Here is a 27982-nt window from a genome sequence, read left to right as displayed (position 1 = left end):
TTTGGAGATCCTCCTCATAATGATATTGTCTATAGTACTTACTATCAGATACCATTCCGAATAGCATATTACATTCCTCTGATGATTCAAGGAAATTGTTGAAAATCTAAACTTATTTATGAGCTATCTTACACCATACAAGATCCAACTCAAGTAGTTGAAGATCACATTACCGATTCTTGGACTGAACCCTTAATACAGAGATATCAAGATTCCCTCTAAGAGTAGCTTATTGTTTTTTGGCATGCCTTTGATAGAAAGCATTTAGTCTCTTCAGGCCATCTTCCAGAGATGATGGCTCACATGCAAAGGTTATCCTGAGCCAATTCTTGAGTCCCACAGCAATACCTGCACCACATCTTATTATCAGATGTCTATACGACATAGCATCCCGCCAATTTGAGTGCAGGCGGCGAATTCATGCAGCTTTTGTCACATTCATATAATATATATGGTGATTTCGGTTCGTATTGCAGGAACTTTCTAAATTGGACCAAATTAAAGGCTTGTTTGGTAAAACAAAAAAATCAAATGACATTACTACCTATGAATACGAAAGCTCTAACGACTAAAAGCGTATGAGAAACCAAGAAAGAGGCATTTTATAAAACATGCTACTGTCTTTGACAGAGTTTGGTGCTTTATAAGAGAGTTGCTTGTTCTTTTACCTGGTAGAATTATCAAAGACTCCTCCTTAGCTAGCTTGAGACAGAAGTCCAAATCATCTTCAATGTCTGCTAGAAGGTTCAAATGAAGTTTGACCTACGGCGAAAAGACCTTCATTAGATATTGATTATATCTTCTAATCCCAAACTAACAGGTAATTAAGCTTCCATTTTCTCTTACCATCACAAACATAGATCCTTGAGGTTTACTTGGGCAAGTGATGCAAGGTATATCCTTGATTCTGTTGTAACAGATGTCTGCAGTTTCTCTTAGCATATTTGCTATTTTAGAGAAGAAATCATCTTTTGTATTCTGAATGATCTGAGGAATTGCTCCCTGTCAAAATAGGAACTATTAGGGGTGGGAATGGGTGGAGAAGAACAAAAGAAACCAGATACCTCAATAAGAAAAGTGGAAAATACATCTATACTAATAAGTTCTTAAATATCTATTCCATTTGCTTATAAACATAAAAACGTGAAATATGTAAAATAATACAAAGAGCTGTTAGACCAAAACAAACTTCATTCCTTTAGAACCTCCATTTCATATTTCAGGTGGAAAATACAGCAAGTGTGTGGCTAAAAGGAATAACAGACATTTGATTTTCAAAAGAAGGCAAGCAGAAGAGAGTATATAATGAAAACCTGAATAAAGGTTGCGGGGTCAGAAGATATATTGAGAAACCCCGTGATGGAATCTATGACCTGCAAATAAGAAAAGACAGAGTGACAACATGCAGACATTTTCCAAGATAAAACAATCTTATCCTCTCAATCAAAGAGATTATAAGATACGTGGAATAGAGCCCCCTAATCCCTATAACATACTTCTACATTTCTTTATACCCTAACCTACTTTTGATGGCACCAAGAACCTAACACAGATTACACCTTTTCTCATTTCTTTTATCACTAGCTCCATCGATTTTGATGCTAAAAGAATCTTCTTAGTTTTCCCTCATAGTTCCTTCCTCTTCCTCCTACAAGGGAATCCCGCTACCCCAACTCCCGACCCATAACAGATATCATTCACTCAAACACAGTCCTTTAACAAAAGCACAATAGAATCAAGTATAGGTCTTGGAACAGTCACCAGTAAAGTGACTTGCATCAACCTTTACGTTTGATTAATGTGTTTCTCGCTATAAAGCAAATTCTATGTCATTCTGTTTGAATTTTAGCATCAGAGAATCAAGTGTTGGTCTGATTAGTACAGGATGACCATCTTTCAAAGGAGAGTAAGTACCCCATGTTTTTTTAGTATGCCATTTGGATCATTTGTAACAAGCCAACCAAGTCGCCAACCAGGGACAATCCACCTCTTTGATATGGATCCAAGTGTAACTACAGGCGCAATCGATCCAAAGATTCCCATAGGCACAAATGGTTTGCTTCCAAAAGTGAGATGATCATAAACTTCATCAGCAATAACTAAAATTCCAAGCTTCCTTGCCATCTCTGCCACCTGAAGAAATTAAACCACTTTGTTACAATCATAATGACCCAAAGTATCAATATATTACTAAAGAAAACAATATGCATACATACCCCCTTCAAGTGGTGGTATGTGTAGACATTGCCGCAAGGATTCCCAGGATTAATAATGACAATAGCCACAGTATTTTCATCTGCCAAAGACTCAACTGCATTAAGGTCCACCTCCCACTCACTTTCTGGGAGAAGATCAAAGTGACGCATTTCAAGATTGCAAAAAACAGCCCGTGCTTCATAATAAGGGAAACCAGGCCTCGGAAGTAGAATATTTGCATTTGGGCGTGCAAGAACATTCAAAATTACTTCAATTGCTTGAGTACATCCAATTGTCAGGTAAACATCATCAGGGGACAGCTTGTTTGGAAGATCTTGAGATAAGTATTCTGCTACAGCCCTTTTCAGAGAAAAAAAAATTTAATGAATTTTTCTGAATTTGAAGAAAATCAATGATGTTTCCGTGAATCAGTCAGTCATGCTCCTTTGGTTTGTTCAAAGAATGCTGATAGTTTTCTTGCTTAGGGGTAAATGTTTAAGTGTAGTAGCTGTATACTTGCTGTTGGGATTTTAAACTTGTATAGCTTAAAGAGGATGAATGAGAAATAGAGGGAAAATGAAATATTTGAGTTTTTCTTGGGAAATGGACATTGTTCCATATCGGATGAAGAAAAAGCTTTTGATGGGTATATATATAATTGCTCTTCTTCTAACTCTGAGTTAAAGAAAAAGGCAAGCCTCGCGCCGTCGTCGCTCGCTCGGATTTGGATTTGGATTGATTAATTTTTTTGGACAAAATTCTTTTCAATTATTTAATTAATTAATTAAATAATTAGCGAAAAATTCAATCCGGAATAACCCATGACCCGCGACCCGGTTCGGTCAGGCCCGTTTTCTTTTTCGGATTATTTTAAATACATTTTTCCCGCAATATTTCAAACACCCCTTTTCCAACAGCCATGGCTGTTTCTTAAAGGTTGCAAACCTTTTCAGAAACAATGCCAGCAACTCTATAAATAGAGTTTGAATCCCAGAATCTTTCCTTACAAAATTTTTTAAGCTTCTTCTTCTTCTTCTTCTGCACAAAAATTCCAGTGTGTTTTACAGCCTTCGAGTGGCTCGCTGTTCACCGGTGAGTTAAATCGTTCTATCCTGGGAGGATATATTTCAGCACCTCGGATACTTTAGGGGAATAATTTCCTTAAGGACACACTGTGTATTCAGTGGGCTCGATTTATTCCTATACTGTTTTTCCAGAATTTATTTCGTTAAACAAGTATTACTAACTTTCTGTTTTGTTTTTTCAGAAAGTTTAATTGTTTATTACAACAATACAGAATTATAACATTCTTAAGGAAATTAATTTTTTTATATTCTGTATTTTGTTTGTGGAGATTAAAACCTGTGTGGTTTTTTACTCCTTCTGAATTTTACTATTCTGATTTGAAGATATAAAAACTTGATCAAAGTATTGAAATTCGTAAAACGATTTGAAGAACATAAAAACTTCATCGTTTTTCTATGAAACAGTATATAAAAACTTTGGTTTTATTTAATATACATACTGTTTTTGTTAATAACAGTATTGTTTACTGTTATGATTTTACCATTAATTGAACTCTTCTGTTGTTTACAGTGAGAAATGGCAATTGATAACGGAAATTCTTCTGCGACTATTACGGCAACGACGATAGCCTCGTCAAGCCGGACTGCTGTTCCACCGGCAGAGAAACCGGGAAAATTTTCCGGAGCCAACTTCAAAGGATGGCAGCAAAGGGTGTTCTTCTGGCTTACCACACTTGGTATGCAGAAATTCACTAGTTAAGAACCTCCAGTGCCTGCTGCGGGCATGCCGGACAACGAGAAATTCATGATTGTTGAAGCGTGGAAGCAGGCAGATTTTCTTTGCAAAGGCTATATCTTAAGCGCTTTAGAGGATGACTTGTACAATGTGTACAGTGCGATGAATACTTCGAAAGAATTATGGGACGCACTTGAGAAGAAGTACAAGACTGAAGATGCATGCTTGAAGAAGTTCGTGGTTGCCAAGTTTCTAGACTATAAAATGATAGACAGTAAAACTGTTGGAACCCAAGTTCAGGAGCTTCAACTTATTTTTCATGACCTTATTGCTGAAGGTATGGTCGTGAATGAAGCATTTTAAGTGGCTGCAATGATTGAAAAATTGCCTCCTTCGTGGAGAGATTTCAAGAACTATCTTAAGTACAAGCGCAAAGAAATGAAGTTGGAAGATCTTGTGATTCGTCTCAAGATTGAGGAAGACAACAAAACAGCCGAGAAGAAGTCTCGTGGAAATTCAACAATCATGGGAGCTAATATCGTTGAGGAGACTGCTCCAAAAAGTAAGAAGATAAAGAGGTTTTCTGGACAGACTAAGGAGCATAACAAAAAGAAATTCAAGGGCAGCTGCTACAATTGTGGAAAAACCGGTCACAAAGCCCCTGATTGTCATCTCCCGAAAAAGTATAAGAAGAAGGGACAGGCCAACATAGTGGAGAAGAATGATGACATTGATGATCTGTGTGCAATGCTTTCGGAATGCAACCTAGTTGGAAATCCGAAGGAGTGGTGGATTGACTCTGGAGCCACTCGACATGTTTGTGCTATCAAGGAAGCATTTGCGACTTACTCTACTGCTGGTCCCGAAGAAGAGCTTTCCATGGAAAATACTGCAACAGCCAAGATTGAAGGTTATGGGAAGATATTTCTGAAGATGACTTCCGGCAAGGTGTTAACGCTCAACAACGTTCTTCATGTTCCTACTATTAGGAAGAATTTAATTTCTACTTCTTTGCTTGTTAAGAATGGATTCAAATGTGTATTTGTTTCTGATAAATTTGTTGTAAGCAAGAATAAAATGTATGTTGGAAAGGGCTACCTCACAGAGGGCCTCTTCAAACTAAATGTAATGGTTGTTGACAGTATAAATAAAATTGCAGCTTCTTCTTATTTATTGGAGTCAAATAATTTATGGCATATTCGTTTAGGACATGTCAATTACAAAGCTTGCGAAAATTAATTAATTTAGAAGTGTTGCCTAAATTCGAGTGTAATAAATCAAAATATCAAATATGTGTTGAGTCTAAGTTTGTAAAACATCCTTATAAGTCTATTGAAAGGAATTCAAATCCTTTAGACTTAATTCATACTGACATTTGTGATATGAAGTCGACACCATCTCGAGGTGGGAAAAAATATTTTATTACTTTTATTGACGACTGCACTCGATATTGTTATGTTTATTTTCTTAATAGTAAGGATGAAGCAATTAAAGCATTTAAGCAATACAAGAATGAAGTGGAGAATCAATTGAATAAAATGATCAAAATGATTAGAAGTGATAGGGGTGGAGAATATGAATTTCCATTTGCAGAAATATGTTCGGAATATGGAATTATCCATCAAACTACTGCACCTTACACACCTCAATCCAATGGAATTGCAGAAAGAAAAAATCAGACATTAAAGGAAATGATGAATTCTTTATTAATAAGTTCCGGATTACTGTAGAGTTTGTGGGGCGAAGCTGTCCTTACAGCTAACCGAATACTCAACAGAGTACCCCCACAGCAAAACGCAATCTATTCCATATGAAAAATAGAAAGGAAGAAAACCCAACTTGAAATATTTCAAAGTGTGGGGGTGTCTGGCAAAGGTACAAATTCCTTTACCTAAAAGGGTTAAAATCGGACCAAAAACTGTTGATTGCATTTTCATTGGATATGCTACAAACAGTAAAGCATGTCGGTTTTTGGTTCATAAATCCGATAATCCCGAAATTCACGTTAATACGGTAATAGAATCAGATAATGCTGAATTCTTTGAAAGCATCTATCCGTATAAAACTGAATGTGAGTCGTTAAGTGAAAGACTTAAACGACCTCGGAAAGAACCAAAGAAAAATACTCCAAGTATAGAAGATCCAAGGCGTAGCAAACGTCAAAGAACATCTACTTCCTTTGGACCAGATTTTGTGACATTCTTGCTTGAAAATGAGCCTCAAACTTTTAAAGCAGCTATGTCATCTTCTGATTCAGTATTTTGGAAAGAGGCAGTCAATAGTGAGATTCAATCAATTTTGGATAACCATACATGGGAATTAGTAGATCTTTCTCCGGGAAATAAGCCTTTAGGTTCGAAATGGATCTTTAAACGGAAAGTGAAAGCTGATGGCACTATTGACAAATATAAGGCAAGACTTGTTGTCAAATGTTATAGACAAAAGGAATGCCTTGATTACTTTGACACTTATTCGCCAGTAACGAGGATAACATCTATTAGGGTGTTAGTGGCACTAGCGGTCGTGTATGGTCTTGAAATCTATCAAATAGATGTTAAAACAGCTTTCTTAAATGGAGAATTAGAGGAAGAGATTTACATGGAATAACCTGAGGGTTTTGTGGTAACTGGTAAAGAAAAGAAAGTGTGCAAACTTGTTAAGTCGCTTTATGGACTTAAACAAGCACCCAAACAATGGCATGCCAAATTTGACCAAACAATGTTGGCACGTGGGTTTAAAATCAACGAGTGCGACAAATGTGTTTACATTAAAAACACTCCAGGTCATGAAGTCATTGTTTGTTTATATGTTGATGACATGTTGATAATGAGCAAAAACATGGCAGATATAAATGCTAATAAGTGCATGTTGGCTAGAAAATTCGATATGAAAGACTTAGGAGTTGCTGATGTGATCTTAGGAATCAGAATTCACAAGACTCCACAAGGTCTAGCATTATCACAGTCTCACTACATTGAAAAGGTACTTGACAAGTTCAAGTATTTGGATTTCAAAATTGCCAAGACTCCAATTGACGTGAGTTATGCACTTCAAAAGAATGAAGGTGAAAGTGACTCACAACTAGATTATGCAAGAGTATTGGAAAGTTTGATGTATATCATGAATTGTACATGACCAGATATAGCATGTGCTATTAGTAAACTGAGTCGGTTTACAAGTAATCCCAATCACATACATTGGATGGCAATGAAACGAGTTTTGGGGTATCTCAAACATACCCAAAATTATGCTTTGCATTATAACAAATATCCTTCCGTGATCGAGGGATATAGTGATGCAAATTGGATCACTGGATCATCTGAAGTTAAATCCACGAGTGGATATGTTTTCATAATTAGGGGTGGAGCAGTGTCTTGGAAATTATCCAAACAAACGTGCATCGCCCGTTCTACAATGGAATCTGAATTCATAGCTTTAGGTAAGGCCGGTGAAGAAGCTGAATGGCTCCGAAATTTCTTGGAAGATATTCCATTTTGGCCCAAACCTTTGGCACCTATTTGTATACATTGTGATAGTCAAGCGGCAATACGCAGGGCAGGGAGCGTTATGTATAACGGAAAATCTCGTCATATACGACGGAGACACAATACCGTTAGACAACTGCTCTCTAGTGGTGTTATCACAATTGACTACATAAAGTCAAGAGATAACGTGTCGGATCCACTTACAAAAGGCCTATCTAGAGAGGCAGTTGAAAGATCATCAAAGGGAATGGGGTTAAGGTCTAGGACAAGTCATCATGATAGTAACTCTACCTAGAAGACTGGAGATCCCACGAGCTAGGTTCAAAGAGATCAAACAAAGTTATGAATGACGGTTCAACATTGTCAAATAACTCAACCCATTCTCGTGATGAAGACAATGTTTAGAAATCGAGGTAAAGCATTAAGGCTTTTTGATGAGTCAACAAAGATTAAAGGTTTTTTAATGATTTGCTAAGTCTGGCAGGATATGACCAGATAGTGTGTCTATAGGATTACACGTTTAAAAATCACCTATGTGAGTGTGAAGTGTAAGCTGCTTCAAAGGGAATGAAAGTAAAGGCACATTCTCTAAGCACTCATGAAACCAGGCGGTGTTCATGGCTGAAACGAATACAACCGTGAGAACCATAGATGGTTAAGGATTGATTGTGTGACTTATGTTGTCTAGGTATACAACAAATCTCGACGGTTCAAAGATATCAAATCTACCGATTGACCGAGTATATCCGATATAAGTTCACTACGGAAAGTTCAAAGGGAAACCTACTTATCCAGATGCAATTAATTCTTGCATGTAAAACACACATGCGTCCGTGCATTCCTTTATTTTATAACCATTCCCCATTCATGTGGGGGATTGTTGGGATTTTAAGCTTGTGTAGCTTAAAGAGGGTGAATGAGAAATGGAGAAAAAATAAAATATTTGAGTTTCCCTTGGGAAAGGGACATTGTCCCATATCGGAGGAAGAAAAGGCTTTTGATGGGTATACATATAATTGCTCTTCTTCTAGCTCTTAAAGAGTGAAGAAAAAGGCAAGCCTCGCGCCATTGTCGTTGTCGTCGTCGCTCGCTCGGCTCGGCTTCAGCTTTGGATTTGGATTTGGATTTGGTCAAAGATCGATTGATTGATTAATCTTTTTGGAAAAAATTCCTTTTAATTATTTAATTAATTAATTAAATAATTAAAGAAAAATTCAATCCGGAATAACCCATGACTCGCGACCCGGTTCGGTCAGGCCCGTTTTCTTTCCCGGATTATTTTAAATACATTTTTTCCGTAATATTTTAAACACCCCTTTTTCAACAGCCATGGCTGTTTCTGAAAGGTTGCAAACCTTTTCAAAAACAATGCCAGCAACTCTATAAATAGAGTTTGAATCCCAGAATTATTCCTTACAAAATTTTCTGAGCTTCTTCTTCTTCTGCACAAAAATTTCAGTGTGTTTTACAGCCTTCGAGTGGCTCGATGTTCACCGGCATTTTGGTACCAACACTCCGGTGAGTTAAATCGTTCTATCCTGGGAGGATATAATCCAGCACCTCGGGTAGTTGAGGGGAATAATTTTCTTAAGGACATACTGTGTATTCAGTGGGCTCACTTTATTCCTATACTGTTTTTCTAGAAAGTTAAACAAGTATTACTAACTTTCTGTTTTATTTTTCCAGAAATTTTAATTGTTTATTACAGTAATACAGAATTATAACACTTGCTTCATAGTCTTGTATGCCGACAATGTAGATAGAACGTAGTAAGACTAATGTCTACAACCAATACATAGAGTTGCACGAGTGCAAGAACTATATGACAAAGGTGGAAGGCTCTCTGTCGAAAAAGACGGTGGACCATCCCAGGACGGATCTAGTAAGAGGGAAGGGGGTTCAATTGAATCCCCTTTGTCGAAAAATTGTACTGCACAAATCGGGTAAAAATGATTTTTTTTTGGTTATACATAAACTGTTGAATTCCTTTTACATAGAATGAAACTTCTAATATAGCGGTAGAGGAGGTTTAGAAGTTGCTGTAATTCACTAATTCAAATCTCAACTACGATATTCTAGTATTTTTTTAAATCCCCTTATATAAATTACTGGCTTCGCCACTAGGACTAGCAAAACAAAAATGAAAGGAAATGTCATATAATGGGCCACTTACATTCTATTGAAGATTTGAGAGAAGCTCAGTGAAGATGAAGAAGAAAGGAATGAATGGGAAGGTTCTAGAGGGTGTTCTCCATTTGAGAGTAATCTGAGCTATGTTATTGCAAATCTTAAGAGTACAATGAGCTAATCCATATATATATACGCTCTACAATTAATAACTAATCTAGAGCTGTATCTACACTTTACACTAGCCAATCCGATAATTAGTTATAACTAACTAACAGCCTACTTAACAAACTTAATCTCCTCTCGCGTGACTGGCACATGCTCGTTTCTTTCTTCAACACTCCCCCTCAAGCTAGATGGTGCAAATAGGTTGAGCACCCCTAGCTTTCTCATTAGATATTCATGTTGTGATCTTCCCAGAGCCTGTGTAAGCAAGTATGCTTCCTGATCTTTTGACATCACATATCTTGTTTTAACAACTCCTTGCCGAATTCTTTCTCTGATGAAGTGCAAGTCTATTTCTATATGTTTTGTTTGTTTATGGAATATGGAATTTGCAACAATTTGGATTGCTGCTTTGCTATCATAGTGTAGCTCCACTGGTAATTCAACCTATGCACCCATTTCTTTACACAACCCTGTTAACCTTAGAATTTCTGAGACTACAGCAGCCATGCTCATGTACTCAGCTTTTGCTGAGCTTCTAGACATTGTACACCGCTTCTTTGGTTTCCAAGACACCAAGAAGTTTCCCCGCTTTATCACATATCCTGTCACGGACCTTCTGGACACTGGACATGATGCCTACTCAACATCACAAAAGGATGTGAGTCTTGGGGACTGCTTTGAGATCATTGGCAAACCCAGGCCTGGAGCCTCTTTTATGTAGCTCACAAGTCTTATTGCAGCCTCCATGTGTGACTTCTTTGGGTAATGCATGAACTGACTCAGCACATGAAATGCATAAGAAATGTCTGGCCTTATCATGGTGAGGTACAACAGCTTCCCAACTAGTCTCTGGTATGGTCCTGCATCTCGAAGCTTCTCATCTTCTTTCAAATTCAAGTATTGATCATGTTTCATAGTGGTGAATCTCTGACTTTGATCCTACCAGTCCAAGGTCAGTGATCAATTCCATTGCAAAATTTCTTTGATTCATCAGTATCCCTTCTCTTGATCTTGTTATTTCAATTCCAAGAAAGAATTCCAGCTCCCCTAAGTCTTTGATCTTGAAGTTGCACTGCAATATAAACTTTGCCTCTGAAATTAGGCAATGATCATTCCCAGTTATGAGGAGATCATCCACATATACCAGGATGATTACTAGACTGGTCCCTTGTTTCTTTGTAATAAAGAATAATCAAAACGACTCTGCACAAACCCTGAGTTGATCAAAGCTTCAGTCAATTTCAAATTCCAGTGTCTTGAAGCTTGCTTCAATTCATAAAGGGATTTATACCGCCTACATACTTTCTCCCCCTGGCTGTGAAATTCGAAATCCCTGAGGCAGGCACATGTACACTTCTTCAGTGAGGTCACCTTGAAGAAATGTATTGTATACATCCATCTTATGCAAATTCCAGTTGTGTGATGTTGCTAAGGATAGGACCACTCTGACTGTTACCATTTTGATGACAGGAGAGATGGTCTCCTGGTAGTCAAGTCCTTCAATATGATTGTATCCTTTTGCAACTAATCGAGCCTTGTATCTCTCAACCTCCCCATTGGCTCTATATTTTATTTTGAATACCCACTTGCAGCCAATAGGCACCTTTCCTGTTGGCAAATCTACTAAGGACCAGGTTTTATTTTCTTTGAGCCAGTCAACTCTTAGTTCAGGGCTTCAACCCACTTAGGGTCTGCTGATGGTTCCTCATAGCTCATAGGCTCCTTCAGGATGGTGATTTTGGAAAGATAAGATCTGCACTTGGTGGAAATACCATCATGGCTCAAGTAGTCATGCATTGGATACTTTCAAGAAGGTCTGGAAGTTGAGCTTGTCAATGACCCATTGCACACATAGTCCTGCATCCAGACAGGTTCCTTCACAGTCCTGCTTGACTTCCTGAGTTGATCTTTTGTATAGGAAGGGATGACTGCTTTTGAAGGTATTTCTCCTTGCTACTGTGCATCTTCAAAGGCTGGTAAAGGCATTTCTCCTTGCTATTGTGCATCTTCAAGGGCTTATGAAGATAATGGAGATGGTGTTTCTACAGTAGGTGAGGGATGCCTCATGAGAGAATGCATCTTTAGATGGAGGAGTTTGTGTAGGTGGATTATCAGTAATGTCAATGGGCATACCATTATTGATGGTGTCTGGTTCTATCACTCCATTGGGAAAAACCTACAACGTTTCTTCCTTTAAGAGTTGAAAAGGAAATATGTTCTCCATGAACTTCACATCCCTGCTCACAAAAAAAGTGTTAGTCAAGATATTATATAGCCTGTAGCCTTTCTGGGATGAAGAATATCCCATCAGAACAACTCAGATGGCCCTTGCTGTAAATTTATCTCCTCCTACCAGAAGTTTAGCAAAACAAAGACATCCTATGGTCCTCATATGCTGTAAGGATGGTGCTCTCCCATATATCATCTCAAAGGAGGACTTTCCTGAGAGCACTGATAAAGGAAGTGTATTAATTACATAAACTACTGCTTGCACACACTCTCCCTAGAACTTGAGAGGTAAATGACCTTGCATTCTAATTGCCCTAGCCACTTCTAGTATATATCGGTGTTTCCACCCCATTTTGTTGTGGGGAGTGTACACAGGAACTTTGGTGAATCATTCCATACGCTTGAGTCTTAACAAGTAAATTCATATCATCCTACTGTAATCATCTACTATAGTAAGGAAAGATTTGTATCCATTGTACGTTACCACTGTATATGGACCCCATACATCTACATGAATCATCTCAAATGGTTTATTTGATCTACTTGTACTCTTTGGGAAGGGCAATCTTTCTTGTCTAGCTAGAGGACAGATTGTGCAATTCCTTGTTCTATCATTATTGGTCTTGAACTTCATGTTTGGAATTTTTTTCACCACTTTGTCTAGAGCATGCCCAAGTCTCCTATGCCACATTCCTAGATCCTCATATTTTATGGAATCACTATGTACTTGCACATTTGTATGCTTGACTTCATTCTTCTGATGTTGTAGAATGTATAAGCCATCAAGTTCCTTATCAATACCCTTCACTTTCCCATTGTGAAGGTCCTGCATGATCCAAAAGTCAGGATACAAAGACAGGAAGCATTGTAAGTCCCTTGTAAGTTTAGAGACAGACAATAAGTTGTATTTAAAATCTGGAATGTGGAGGACATTCCTAATGACACCACCTTCACCAATTTTACTTTCTCCAGTACAAGCAATAGCTAATGTAGTACCATCAGGTAGATAAACTTTAGATGCAGACTTTAGACTATCAGTGTTTATCTTGTCAAGTAATTTTCTGGTGTGAACCATGTGATTGGTTGCACCATAGTCTACTATCCAGTTTTCATTCTTTGTTTTGTCAGGTGTTGTAGTGGTCTTAGTTGTACCTGCAAAATGCTTTGAATTATCACGAACAACTTTACAACTTGATCATACTACTCCTGAGCGAACATGATTGGTTGAGCCAGTACTGCATTTGCTGCTGCTTTGCCCATGGGTTGTTGTGCTTCATGTGATGTGGCATTGACCATTGGTCGTTGAGGGAAATTGTTGATTTTCTTCCTTATTTTGAAGTCAGTTGGATAACCATGTATCTTAAAACATGTTTCTCTTGTGTGACCTTTGTAGTAACAAAAATCACAAAAGAGATTGTTCTTTCTATGTTTATAATTGTTGCATGTGGTCATACCTCTTTTATTAGTAAACAATGTTGTATTGTCTCCCATATTTAATGCTTGTGTAAACTTTCCCAAGGTTCTTTGGCTTTCTTCAGAAATTACCATGGAATATGCCTTGTTGACAGAAGGCACTAGACTCATCATCAAAATTTGACTCATAGGCTGTGCATACGTCTCATTTAGACCCATTAGGAACTGTAATAACCTCTGATATTCAAAATGCTCTGAATAGCTTTTAGATTCCGGACAATCACATCCAGGACAGGGTATCAAAGCATCATATTCTTCCCGTAGGTCTGTTAACTTTGGAAAATAGGCAGATACAATAGAAATTCCTTGCGACAGAGTTGCTATTTCTTTATACGGAAAAAAATTCGAGATCCATCCACTTTATCATATTTGTCCTTCAAATCCGTCCAAACCTTATGTGCACTTGATTTGTACACAATTCCACTAGGCAATTCCTTGCTCACAGCATTTATAATCCAAGGTAAAACTATTGCATTACATTTCTCCCAAAGTTCATGCAATGACTGATCAAATTTATCATTGGTATATCGTCCATCAACAAACCCTAGTTTACTCTTACCAATCAATCCTATTTTCATATTGTTTACCCAAAAAATCAGATAACGTTAAATTTAGGTATGGTTCTAAGGATACGCAAATTCCTATGATACAAAAATGACAATACAAGTATTTTTGCTATAAAGTGGGAATAATGAACAGGAAGGCTGAATGAGCACCATGTAATCTCAATGTATGTTGGGGGAGATGGGTCTATTGTAGTCTATGTCCCTTTTTATAATAGAGGGTCACTACTTATCTATAATAACATAATAAAATAATGCATATAGTGGATGACCCATGATGGTTTGTCTCTTCCTCGATTCCTGCCAAGATTCTCTCCCTTGGTGCGGTTGTAACGACTTTTGTCTGCGAGCTTGGCACTGGCTCGAGCTCGGTGTTAGATCGAACCCCCGATCTTGGTTCGAGCTAGATTCTGCCTTAGGACATCGATATTCGGGGCCTGTGTCGGTCGGTGTTGCCTCGTAGTTTGATTCGAATAGGGCTCGATAATGATACCGAGTTTTTCCGTCGATCGGTCTTATAGCTCGAAACTCGACGCCCCTACTCCGAAATACGTCCGAGCTTGTCATGTGGATACCCTTCGATCGAGACGTCATCGTCTTGACCAGTCTTTATGATGGAGAATTGGTTTTGACCGTACACAGATAGTCCCCTCGTTTGTCGAAAAGGATGTGGCGAGAAACGATATGATTTCTCTACGGCTCGATCAAATTTATGTCGACGTTTCTATCGACCCCGATCATGACGTATGTGATAACTGTCCCATCGGCTCGATTTTACCGAGGCTTTTAATAAGTGTCAAACGGTGGTCGGCCACCGCTAATACCGAATTGTCATGCCTTAGCCTATAAATAGTCTTTCCATACAACCTTTACCACTTTTGCGCCTTCTCTTCTTCTAAATTCTCTTATTTATCCTCTCTATTTCACTGCTTCAGGGCCGCCCATACCAGAGTTTTGGTGTTGTCCATTATTTTACCTTCCTTTGCACTCTTTCCTCTCATATCAATGGCAAAAACTTCCAAAATCGAACCTCAGAAGGAGAAAGCTTCTTCCTCACGGTCGTTTGATGATAAGGCGCCGGTGGAGCCGTCTGTTCTTGACTATGTTCCTGGCCCATGCATTTTGAAGACCGATTTTAAGGTGGAGAATCCTTTATCCGTTCCGGGTCGATGTGAGCACGTATCGATGTATACGTGCTCTATAACGGAGGATCACCTCAAGGCCGTCAGAAAAGACTGCAACTGGGACTCGAGGTTGTGTTGCAAATTCTATCCTCCGATGAGAGCGTCACCACTTATGTGGAGGAATATTTAAGTGTTTATATAATTAGACTTCATTGTCGAGCATCGAAGGCTTTGATGTCGAGCATCGATGAAGACAAGAATCGGGATTGGATGGGTCATTATATTCGAGTGAGGACCCGTGATCTTATTCCGGAGGAGAAGATGTCGTTCCCTGAAGAATGGAATTTTGACCGTAAATGATTCTTGTTTACCTTTCATGTCCTTTTCCAATTTTTTCTGATGTCCTTTCCTGATGTTCAGCTGCCTCTTGGATGCCACAACCGGTGCCTGACCTCAAGGACCGGGTTCGGAAGTTAGCCTCGACCTCCTCTTATGCCGAGCGTGCTTGGTGTGATTTGGCAAAAGGCAGATGGGAGGCCAAGAACCATGGTGAGGTTTGCTTCTTGTTTTCTTCGAAGTATTCTTTGCGTTCTATTTGTTACCGATTTCCTTTTGTGCAGGCGTAACCAGGGATGCCGCTTTGAGGCCTTCGAGCGGTGAAGAAGGAAACAAGTCCCTGGTCCCCAAACAGGGGAAAGATAAAAAGCGAAGAGCTTCCTCTCGGTCAGAGGACCCCAAGCCCAAAACTCAAAGGGTGAGGAGAAAAGTAATTGCCCTTTCGATTGACTCGGTCCAACGACTGAGAGAAGAAGAAGAAGATAGCTCCTCGGCTTTGGTAATTCGATCTACGGAGGCCATTGAGGTTACTAGAGCTCCCGAGCCGATGGTGGATGTGCCTGTCGGGGTTGGTTCCGAAGACCTGAGTCTCGACCGGAGTACTCCGAGTGATTTGCTCAGGGCTATGACAATGGGTCATTCGCCTTCTCTTCCATCATTTTTCTGAGGAGGCGTTGAAAGAAGCTCGAGAGTTGAAGACTCCCGATATCGGCACAGGCTCTGGTGCAGGGGATCCTTTTAGGGATTGTTTTACTGGTGTCGACGATGGTTCCGATATCGGTTACGCTTCTCTTTTATTAGAGGAGGCTCAGCGTTTCATTACTCGGGTAATGATTCTTCCACAGTTGGTTTCTTTTTTCTTTTCCATACTTGACTCCTGTTTCTTACTGTGTAGGCCATTAGTAGGTTTCGAGTCGATCTTAGCCAGTGTAAGGCCGAGCTCCGGAAGGTCTCAGGTGAGAGAGATGCCCTGCGGCTTCTTTGCAGCCAAAATGACGAGGCTATAAAGGATCTCCAAGCGGATTTGGCTAAGGTCCGTGAAGAAGGGGTCGAGCTCGATAAGCAGGTGGGCCTCCTTCTGTTATAGTATGGGTCTGACTAAATTGTGGAAGTTAATCCTTCGTTGTCTCAGTTGCAGCAAAAGATCGAAAAGATCGGGTTACTTCGAGAAAAAGTCGATCAAATCCGCGCTGAATGCAATCGGTGGAAGGAGACCATCGATCGCCTGGCAGCGGAAAAAGAAACCATCTCAACAAAATTATTATCAGCCAACGTTCAACTTCGAAGTGTCAAGCAAAAGGGGTCGGTTCAAGCTAAGTAGATCGATGAGCTTGAAACACGACTTGCTGAGGATAAGGCGGAGGTTGAGTCGTCGAAAGTCTTGGCGGATAAGTCCATTGCTATATATCGGGCTGACACTAAGCCTGCTTAGATGGAGGACCGGGAAGCGGCGAAGACCGCCGATGCTCGAGCTCATTAGGCTGCCGAACTTGCTAAGTGTAGGTCTCGGAGGGAGACCCTCGAGGAGATACATGCTTGAGGTTTCAACCTTATCGATGAGGTAAAAAAGGCAAAAGAGCTCGAAGCAGAAGCTGAAGCCTTGGCTTCTGATGATGATGATGATGATGATGGTAGCAAAAGCGGATCCGAGGACAGGGAAGAGCTCGACCAGGAAGCTTAGTTTCTAATTCTTCATGTTTGTACATTAATCTCGTAGGCAATTTTCGTATATATATGTATATATATATATATATATATATATATATATATATATATATATATAAAACAAGGCAATTTTGACCTCGTAGTCTCTCAGATCGATCAGATTTGTTGCCCCTAGGTTTGCTTGTTGAGTCGATGATTCAAACTCTGAAGGAACATAATCCGTAGGTGTAATGTAACAGTTGAGTTAATGTAAACTCAGAATTAAAGTAGCTTATTAGCCGTCGAGTGAATATTTTGAACTCGAGATAATGTAGCTCGTAGGCATAGTGGTCGAGTGAGTGTTTGTTCGAACTCGGAATAAACGTAGCCCGTAGGCTTTATAGTCGAGTGAATGTTTCAAACTTAAAATATTGTAGCCCTAGGCGTAATGATCGAGTGAGTGATTGATCGAACTCGGAATAACAGTAGCCCGTAGGCTTAATATTCGAGTGATTTTTTCAAACTCGAGATAAAGGTAGCCCGTAGGCTTGATAGTCGAGTGAATGTTTCGAACTCGAGATAATGTGGCCCGTAGGCTTAATAGTCGAGTGATTATTTCGAACTCGAGATAAAGGTACCCCGTAGGCTTAATAGTCGAGTGAATGTATTGAACTCGAGATAATATGGCCCGTAGGCTTAATAGTCGAGTGAATGTATCGAACTCGAGATAATGTGGCCCGTAGGCTTAACAGTCGAGTGAATGTTTCGAACTCGAGATAAAGGTAGACCGTAGGCTTAATAGTCGAGTGAATATATCAAACTCGAGATATTGTAGCCCGTAGGCATAATAGTCGAGTGAGTGCTTGCTCGAACTCGGAATAAACGCAGCCCATAGGCTTAATAGTCGAGTGAATGTATCGAACTTGAGATAATGTAGCCCATAGGCTTAATAGTCGAGTGAATGTATCGAACTCGAGATAATGTGGCCCGTAGGCTTAACAGTCGAGTGAATGTTTCGAACTCGAGATAAAAGTAGCCCGTAGGCTTAATAGTCGAGTGAATATATCGAACTCGAGATATTGTAGCCCATAGGCGTAATGGTCGAGTGAGTGCTTGCTCGAAATCGGAATAAACGTAGCCCGTAGGCTTAGTAGTTGAGTGAATCTTAATTCTGGCTGAACAATAAATCTCAAGTCATTGTACATGTGTTCATGTTTTGCGCTTATGTTCGGGCCAATCTACATGAGCATGGTTCGTTTTGACCATTTGTCTCTTACAATATTTCCTCTTGGAACCCTATTGTTGTGAAATGACTTTCATGTATCTGAACTTGATGTATTTGAGGCCCTGATGCCCCCCCCTCCCCGGTATTCGAGGTCGATTGGAAAGAGGCCTCGGATACTGTTAAAAGTGCAGCACGATCGATGGTTGACTCATTAAAAACCTTGCCGAAAAATTCATTTGGGATAAAACCGGTCTAAGGGAAAAAGAGTGCAACACGTGCTTTTAAGCGAAAGATCCACCTCAGCTCTTGTCCGGACTTTCTGCAGGGGTCAGTTAAATGAATATGGAAAGGACGTACCTTAGCAGTAGTACCATTTTAGATGTGATACATTCCAACTGCTTGATAGCTATTTGCCATTTCTGATGCCGAGCTTGTATGATCCTTTTCCGACGCCCTCGAGCATCTGATATGGTCCCTCCCAATTTGGTCCTAATTTTCCTTCGTTTGGATTCCGGGTATTGACGGTGACTTTTCTTAACACTAAGTCCCTGGGTTTGAAATAGCGAAGCTTAGTTCTTCGATTATAATACCATTCGATTTGTTGTTTTTGGGCGGCCAATCGGATGAGGGCGGCTTCTCGTCCTTCGTCCGATAATTCAAGGCTGGTGTTCATAGCTTCGTTATTTGATTTTTCCGTCATGAATCGAAATCTGGGACTAGGTTCACCGACTTTGACCGGTATCAATTCTTCGGAACCATATACTAAGGAGAATGGGGTCGTCCCCATACTAGATTTTGACGTTGTCCGGTATGCCCAAAGGACTTCGGGCAGGATTTCTCTCCATTTTCCCTTGGCGTCGTTCAACCTCTTCTTCAGGTTTTGAAGAATAGTCATGTTTGTTGATTCGGCCTGTCCGTTCCCACTGGGGTAGTATGGCGTTGATAGTATCCTTCTTATTTTGGGATCTTCGAAGAATTTTGTGACTTTGCTGCCAACGAATTGCTTCCCATTGTCGCACACTATTTCGGCGGGTATCCCGAATCGGCATATGATATGATCCCAAATAAAGTCTATAACTTCCTTCTCTCTTATTTTCTCGAACGCCTGCGCTTCAACCCATTTAGAAAAATAGTCAGTCATAAATAAAATGAATTTGGCTTTACCTGGGGTCGATGGCACAGGGCCGACGATGTCCATTCCCCGTTTCATGAACAACCATGGGGATAGGACCGAGTGAAGTTTCTCTCCGGGTTGATGGATCATTGGTGCAAACCTTTGACATTTATCACATTTACGAACAAATTCTTTCGCATCTTTGCTCATATCGATCCAATAGTACCCCGCTTTGATCACTTTTCGAACTAATGTGTCGGCACCGGAGTGATTCCCACAAGTGCCCTCGTGCACTTCCCGGAGGATGTAATTGGTATCTCCCGGACCTAAGCATACTGCCATCGGTCCATCGTAGGTCCTTCGATATAGTGTTCCGTCAGTGGCCAATGTAAATCGAGCAGATTTAGTCCGTAGGGTCCTGGAATCTTTATGGTCTGACAGGAGCTTTCCGTTTTTTAAGTATTCAATATACTTGTTTCTCCAATCCCAGGTTAAGCTAGTAGAATTTATCTCGGCGTGCCCATCTTCGATTACCGATCTTGAAAGTTGAACGACAGTCCTCGAGCTCAAATCATCTACCTCGACCGACGATCCCAAATTCGCAAGAGTATCGGCCTCATTATTCCGTTCTCGTGGGTCATGCCGTAGAGTCCATTGTTTGAAATGGTGCAAAGTGATAAGCAGTCTGTCCAAATACCTTTGCATCCTACCTTCTCGGACTTTGAAGGTTTTGTTTACTTGACTCACCACCAGCAAAGAGTCACAATGCGCCTCAATGACTTCTGCTCCCAAGTTTCTAGCTAGTTCGAGACCTGCAATAATGGCTTCATACTCGGCCTCATTGTTAGTTAACCTGATAGTTTTAATAGCTTGCCTAATAATGTTACCCGTGGGGGGTTTCAAAACTATGCCTAGCCCGGATCCCTTTACATTCGAATCCCCGTCCGTAAAAAAGGTCCATACCCCTGACGATATACCTGATTTAAAAAGGAGTTTTTTTTTATTTCGGGTATGAGGGTTGGCGTGAAGTCGGCCACGAAGTCTGCTAAAATTTGAGACTTGATGGCCGTACGGGGTTGATATTCGATATCGTACCCACTGAGTTCGATGGCCCATTTGGCCAATCGGCCTGATAGTTCGGGCCTATGTAAAATATTACGGAGTGGGCATGTGGTTAATACGCTTATGGGGTGACATTGAAAGTATGGCCTTAACTTTCTGGAGGCGCTTACTAGCGCAAGTGCCAATATTTCTAAGTGCGGATACCTAGTTTCCGCTCCTCCTAAGGTGCGACTTACATAATAAACGGAAAATTACGTACCTTGCTCCTTTCGAACTAGGACACTGCTTACGACGACTTCCGATACCGCCAAGTACAAGTACAATTTTTCGCCAGCTTTTAGAGTGTGAAGCAGTGGTGAGCTCGATAGATATCGTTTCAATTCCTGTAACGCTTGTTGGCATTCTGGTGTCCAGGCGAAGTCGTTCTTCTTTTTGAGTAGGGAGAAAAATTTGTGACTTCAATCTGATGATCTTGAAATGAACCTGCCTAAGGCTGCAATTCTTCCCGTTAACCTTTGTACAACTTTCACGCTGTCCACGATGGTAATGTCTTCAATGGCCTTGATTTTGTCGGGGTTAATCTCGATTCCCCGATTTGACACCATTAAGCCGAGGAACTTGCCCGAACCGACCCCGAAAGCACATTTTTCGGGGTTGAGCTTCATGTTATATTTTCTCAGAATCTCGAACGTTTCCTGCAAATGGGCCAAATGGTCTTCTGCGCGCAGGGACTTAACTAGCATGTCATCAATATAGACTTCCATTGATTTACCTATTTATTCTTTGAATATTTGATTTACTAGGCGTTGATAAGTAGCTCCTGTATTTTTTAGCCCGAAGGGCATTACTTTATAATAATATGTTCCATATTGGGTCACAAATGAAGTCTTTTCCCGGTCGTCCGGGTTCATCTGAATTTGATTATACCCGGAATAGGCATCGAGAAAGGTGAGGATCTCGTGGTCGGCCGTGGCATCGATCATGCGATCGATGTTGGGCAGTGGAAAGGAATCTTTGGGGCATGCTTTGTTCAAATCTTTATAGTCCACACACATTCTAAGTTTGTTCCCCTTTTTAGGCACTACAACCACATTGGCTAACCATTCGGGGTATTTTACCTCAAGAATGGAAAGTTTGGTTACCTTGTCCTTTATGAATGCGTGCTTTCCCTCGGACTGGGGTTTTCTTTTTTGCTTCACCAGTCTGAACCTAGGGTCCAAGCTTAGCTGGTGCGTCGTTATGTCCGGTGGGATCCCTGTTATATCTAGATATGACCAAGCAAAACAGTCGATGTTATCGATAAGAAATCGAAGGAGTTTCTTCCTGAGTTCGGGGCTCAAACCCGTTCCCAGGTATACCTTTCGTTCGGGCCAGTGTTCGATCAATATGATTTGCTCCAGTTCCTCAATTTTTGATTTGGTGGCATCGGAATCATCGGGGGTTATGAAGGATCGAGGGATCCATCGATCATCATCTTCTTCAATGTTTCGCTTACCTGACTGGGTCGAAGCCGATGTCTGTGATTGCTATTTGGCGCTCTTCTCTTTGATTGTGTCTCCTTTTGAACCTGATCCTTTTATCAGCGAAGACGAGGATATTGATTTTTCTTCTTCGACGGAGAACATTTCCTTTGCGGCCGGTTATTCTCCGTACACAATTTTGATACCTCTCGATGTTGGGAATTTGAGGACCTGGTGTAGGGTCGAGGGTACGACTCTCATGTTATGGATCCACGGCCTTCCAAAAAAGGCGTTATATCTCATATCGCCTTCGATCACGTGAAACTTTGTTTCCTGGATGGTTCCAGCCATATTTATCGGTAGAGTAATCTCGCCTTTGGTGGTTTCACATGCCATATTGAATCCGTTTAGAACTAGAGTTACGGGTACGACCTGATCTTGCAGGCCGAGCTGTTCTATGACTCTCGATCTGATGATATTGGCCGAGCTACCTGGATCAATTAACCCACGCTTAATCTTAGTTTTATTCACGAGTACGGATATTACCAGTGCATCGTTATGGGGTTGGATGATTCCCTCTGTATCTTCATCATTGAAGGACAAATTCCCTATGGGTGTGTAATCTTGAGTTCGAGATCGTTTTTCCCTCACAATCGATATTTTAGTGCGTTTAAGCATCGGTCCCTGAGGGGCATCGGCGCTGCCGATGATCATGTGAATGACGTGTTGCGGTTCTTCTAGCTCGTTTTGCTTGCCGAAGTCCTTGTTCTTAAAATAGTTCTTCGCCCTATCACTCAAAAATTCCCGAAGGTATCCTTTGCTAAATAAGCGGGCTACTTCCTCTCTTAATTGCCTGCAATCTTCCGTTTTGTGGCCATGGGTGCCATGATATTCGCACATTTGATTGGGATTCCTTTGGGCAGGATCGGTCTGCATGGGTCGAGGCCACCTGGTGTTTTTGATGCGTCCGATGGCCGATACGATAGCAGATGTATCAATGCTGAAGTTATATTCTGATAATCGAGGAACTTCTATAGGATTGGCATATTTATCAAAGCTGCTCTTGCTCATAAGTCCCCGAGAATTTTGCCCCCGATCAGTCCTTCGGTTGTTCCGAACCGTATCACGTGCTAAACTGTTGTTCATCCGATCTGTGACGTATGGTTGGTATCAGTCTCTGTTCGATCTTTGTTCTCTATTGATTTCCCTCTGATTTTTAGTGGTTGTGCGGTTCTGATGCGCAGGTCCATACGGAGCTCCCAATTGATCATCTTCGACCCTGATTTTTGATTGGTACTGGTTGTGTACATCTACCAGGTTATTGCCGGGTACTCGATCAAATTTTGTTTTAGCCGACGTGATGCTGTCGAACTTAACCCGTTCAACCTTGGGTGAAAGCTTGTACGGCCCAATCGTCTGTGACCGGTGGAAAATCCATACGTTCTATTTGGAATCGGGATACGAATTCCCTCAGTATTTCGTTACCCCTTTGTTTTACTTTGAAGAGGTCTGATTTCCTTGTTGCGACCTTTATGGCACCAGCATGTGCTTTTACGAACGAATCTGCTAACATGGCAAAAGAATCAATGGAATTTGGCGGCAAATTGTGGTACCAGATCATTGCTCCCTTTGCAAGGGTCTCTCCGAACTTTTTCAACAACACGGATTCGATCTCATCGTCCTCCAAATTGTTGCCTTTGATGGCACATGTGTAGGAGGTGGCATGTTCGTTAGGATCGGTTGTACCATTATATTTGGGAATTTCGGGCATACGGAATTTTTTGGGGATTGGTTTTGGGGCCGCGCTCGAGGGAAAAGGCTTTTGTATGAATTTTTTCTAATCAAGCCCTTTTATCATCGGCGGAGCCCCCGGGATTTGATCGACTCTAACATTATATGTTTCCATTTTTTTGTCGTTGGCTTCGACTCGTTTTGTGAGTTCTTCGAGTAATTTAGCAATTTCAGGAGGGGTCCCTGATTCTTGCTCGTTTGATTTCACTACGGCGGGCACCGTTCTGGGGGTGACTTCTCGAAGAAGTGGATTGAAGTTCGGCCTGCTTTGCATATGAGTTTGGCTCTGCAACTGAGCTATCGCTGCTTGTTGGGCTTGTAGCATTTCGAAAATCATACGCAAGTTGACCCCGATTTTCCCCGTGTTGTGGATGTCTCGGGCTATGGGTCAAGCACCACCCTGAACGCTTCTTTCCGGTTCAGAACGCTGATTCGCTTCTAGAGCTATTTGTGAATTGATATCTAATGGTACTTCGCCTCGAATTTTAGGTTCTTCGATTCAAGCCTCATTGCCGTCGTCAGGTAGCCTTTCGGCCCCGGGCGTCAGGTTGTTGGTTTCATCTTGAAGGCCGGCTTCGAGGTCGATAGGTAGAGCCATTGCTGATTTGAGGTTGTAAGCTGGTGTGTACTGTAGATTTATATCAAACAATCACTGTTACCCTTATCCCCACGGTGGGCGCCAAACTGTTTACCCAAAAAATCGGATAACGTTAAATTTAGGTATGGTTCTAAGGATACGCAAATTCCTATGATACAAAAATGACAATACAAGTATTTTTGCTATAAAGTGGGAATAATGAACAGGAAGGCTGAATGAGCACCATGGAATCTCAATGTATGTTGGGGGAGATGGGTCTATTGCAGTCTATATCCCTTTTTATAATAGAGGGTCACTACTTTATCTATAACAACATAATAAAATAATGCATACAGTGGAGGACCCATAATGGTTTGTCTCTTCCTCGATTCCTGCCAAAATTCTCTCCCTTGGTGCGGTTGTAACGACTTTTGTCTACTAGCTTGGCACTGGCTCGAGCTTGGTGTTAGATCGAACCCCAAGTCTTGGTTCGAGCTCGATTCTGCCTTGGGACATCGATATTCGGGGCCTGTGTCAGTCGGTGTTGCCTCGTAGTTCAATTCGGATACGGGCTCGATAATGATATCGAGTTTTACCGTCGATCGGTCTTATAGATCGAAACTCGACGCCCCTACTCCGGAATGCATCCAAGCTTGTCATGTGGATACCCTTCGATCGAGACGTCATCGTCTCGATCAGTCTTTATGACCGAGAATCGGTTTTGACCGTACACACATAGACCTACTCCACAATGCATAGTTCTCAATTCCAATCAGCTGAATTGAAATCAAGGAGCTACCTAGAGTGGAGTGTTGCATGGCTGTAAGAACAGAGGGTGATGATGATCGATAGTTGTTGTAGTTGTTCCTGTGCTAGTTCCAGCTGAAATTTCTTCTCCAATTTCCATAGTTATCAATTCAAGTAACCTAAGTCTTCGATTTCACAATTGACAGAGTCTCCAATCGCAAATTGCAGAAATCAGCAAACCCTAGCTTAATCGATTGCGAAAATCACAATCAATCTACAACAAGACTTTGTTGGAAGAAACGAAGAATGATAATTACAGCGAAGATGAATCTATTTCCTCTACTCTGATACCATATTGAAGATTTGAGAGAAGCTCAGTGAAGATGAAGAAGAAAGGAATGAACGAGAAGGTTCTAGAGGGTATTCTCCATTTGAGAGAAATCTGAGCTATGTTATTGCAAATCTTAAGAGTACAATGAGCTAATCCCTGTATATATACACTCTACAATTAGCAACTAATCTACAGCTGTATCTACATTTTACATTAGCCAATCCGATAATTAGTTATAACTAACTAACAGCCTACTTAACACACTTATAACATGTTTGGCCAAGCTGGAGAAATCAGCTTAGCTTTTGAAAAAAGTACTTTCGAAGAGAATCAATTTGTGTTTGGCTAATCACTCAAAAAGCACTTTGGAGCAATTATTTGTGTTTGGCCAAACTTTTCAGAAAGTGCTTTTAAGTATCAAATTACGAATAAGGACATGAATAGATTTACTTAATAGTTAATATTATAAGTAAATAAATAATCTTAAAATTTTGTTATTACAAGAAATAATTAAATCTTTTTATTTTATTTAATTAAAATATGAAAATAAAATTTAAAAGTACTTAATTCTTTTAATATATGTTAAATATATTAAAATCATTCAACAAATATAAAAGCATTCACCCCTAAAGTCATTATATATTAGAAAGTTATTCTAAAAATAATAAGAAATATTTATACATAAATACCCTAAGTATTAGGTTTAACGGTTATTTTGGTATTTATTATATTTTATTAAGGGTATTTTTAGTAAGAAGAATAGTCAAAACTGCTTCTGCTTCTGGAAAGAAGCTATTTTTTTCTGATTCTTTCCAAAATCATTATTTTTTTCCTAAAAGTTTGGCCAAACACCTCGAGTTAGGAAAAAAGTTCTTTTGAGAAAAAAAATAAAAAAAAAATACTTTTGAACTCTTGAGAAACTTAGCCAAACAAGCTATTAATTAGCACATGCTCGTTCCTTTCTTTATCGACCGTACCTAGTGTTAAAACCAAAGCACCTAATAACACAAAATAAAAAATGGTAAAGGGCCAAATATACCCTTGTACTTTCGAAAATGGTCTAAAAATACTCCTTGTTATACTATTGGGCTATATATATTCTTACCGTCATACTTTGGAACAAATATATCCTTATTTTGGATGGAGTGCCACGTGTCAGCACCAGATGAAAACGAGCAATTTCTTTTTTTTACCCGATCCGTTTTAAAAAATCCATCACCCGACTCGTTTTAAAATTTAATTTTTTAAAAGCATATATTTTATAAAAACTGAAAAAGAAAAAAAAATTATAAAATATATATTTTTAAGTCTTTTTAGTTTTTTTAAAGTATGCTTTTTGTAAAAACTGAAAAAAAAATATTTTTTTAAAAAATACTTTAAAAACTGAAAAATATATATTCTGTAAAAACTGGGAAAAAAAGGAATTTTCAAAATATATATTATTCAGTTTTAAAGTATTCTTTTTGTAAAAACTGAAAAAGAAAAAAAAATTATAAAATATTTTTATTTTTTTAAAACTAATGCATATGTAGTCCACTGCTTTAGGAGAGTCTTCTTTTTTCCAGTTTTTTTTTTAAAAAAAAAATCAGTTTTTACAAAAATAAATACTTTAAAAAAACTGAAAAGACTTAAAAATATATATTTTGTAAATTTCTTTTTTTTCAGTTTTTACAGAATATATATTTTTCAGTTTTTAAAATATTTTTTAAAAAAAATCAGTTTTTACAAAAAACATATTTTAAAAAAACTGAAAAGACTTAAAAATATATATTTTGCAAATTTCTTTTTTTTTTTCTTTCAGTTTTTACAAAAAAAAAATTCAGTTTTTACAAAATATATGCTTTTAAAAAACTGAATTTTAAAACGGGTCGGGTAACGGGAAGGCTATATATAGCTAATAGTATAACGAGGGGTATTTTTAGACCATTTTGTAAAAAGGTTATATTTGGCCCTTGGCCGAATAAAAAATTACATTCAATTTCTCTGACCATTAGCTAAAAAGAGTAGTACAATTAGCTAGCACATCAAGGTGCAAGAAATGCAAAAATCAACATGCAGAGAAATGATAAAAATGCAAACAGATTATTAATTCAAGTACAGCAAATACTTACTTTCTAGCCGGAAGAATGCCGACGGTGGATGAATAACCGTTGAACTTAGCAGAGCGAACGGAATCAGAGATAGCGTCTTCGGCAACGGGAGTGGTCCGAAAGCAGGGGAAAGCAGAAGGATCGCCGTGACCGAGAGGGATAACGGGTCGGGTATCAGACGGGTCAAGGCTCTGCATTAACTTGTTAAGAACCCCTCTTATGGAAACACCCGACGCAGCCAACAAGTTCTCGTTCTCTTTAAAATTCCATCTTGTTGTTTCACCTTTCACCTCCATGCTTGACGCTCTCCTTTTCTACCTCCTTTCCCCCTCTGAATTATGAACTTTAGCAGATATGAAGAGGAGTGGAAGGAGGAAAGTAAGAGAGAAATGGAGATGGATTTCTACTGCAAGATAGATATAAAGCCAACCTGTAGAACAGAGGTTTTTTGTGAGAAAATGACCAAATATGGTTTCTGC

At 39.7% G+C, this 27982-nt stretch overlaps 1 protein-coding gene across 1 annotated transcript; it reads right to left on the bottom strand.

Moving 5' to 3' along the window:
• Positions 1–27982, bottom strand: LOC104104136 (tyrosine aminotransferase-like). Its single transcript, XM_009612142.4, has 7 exons — positions 27525–27982; positions 2217–2556; positions 1915–2133; positions 1314–1373; positions 847–1002; positions 669–762; positions 1–348 (listed from the first exon to the last, which is right to left on the bottom strand). The coding sequence occupies exons 1-7, from the start codon at positions 27797–27799 to the stop codon at positions 230–232; spliced, it is 1263 nt and encodes a 420-aa protein (XP_009610437.1). The 5' UTR covers positions 27800–27982; the 3' UTR covers positions 1–229.

Source organism: Nicotiana tomentosiformis, chromosome 7, assembly GCF_000390325.3.
Source record: "Nicotiana tomentosiformis chromosome 7, ASM39032v3, whole genome shotgun sequence".
NCBI lineage: Eukaryota > Viridiplantae > Streptophyta > Magnoliopsida > Solanales > Solanaceae > Nicotiana > Nicotiana tomentosiformis.
Note: the sequence above shows the minus strand (reverse complement) of the source record. Positions and strands in the feature narration are given on the sequence as shown.

What these genes read in the sequence shown, in the direction of transcription:
- LOC104104136 (XM_009612142.4), bottom strand. Translation starts at nt 27,799, where the DNA reads ATGGAGGTGAAAGGTGAAACAACAAGATGGAATTTTAAAGAGAACGAG. An exon ending in ACCCCGCAACCTTTATTCAG is followed by an intron (nt 1,003 to 1,313) that starts GTTTTCATTATA and finishes CTATTTTGACAG; the next exon opens with GGAGCAATTCCTCAGATCAT. An exon ending in AAGGATCTATGTTTGTGATG is followed by an intron (nt 763 to 846) that starts GTAAGAGAAAAT and finishes TTTTCGCCGTAG; the next exon opens with GTCAAACTTCATTTGAACCT.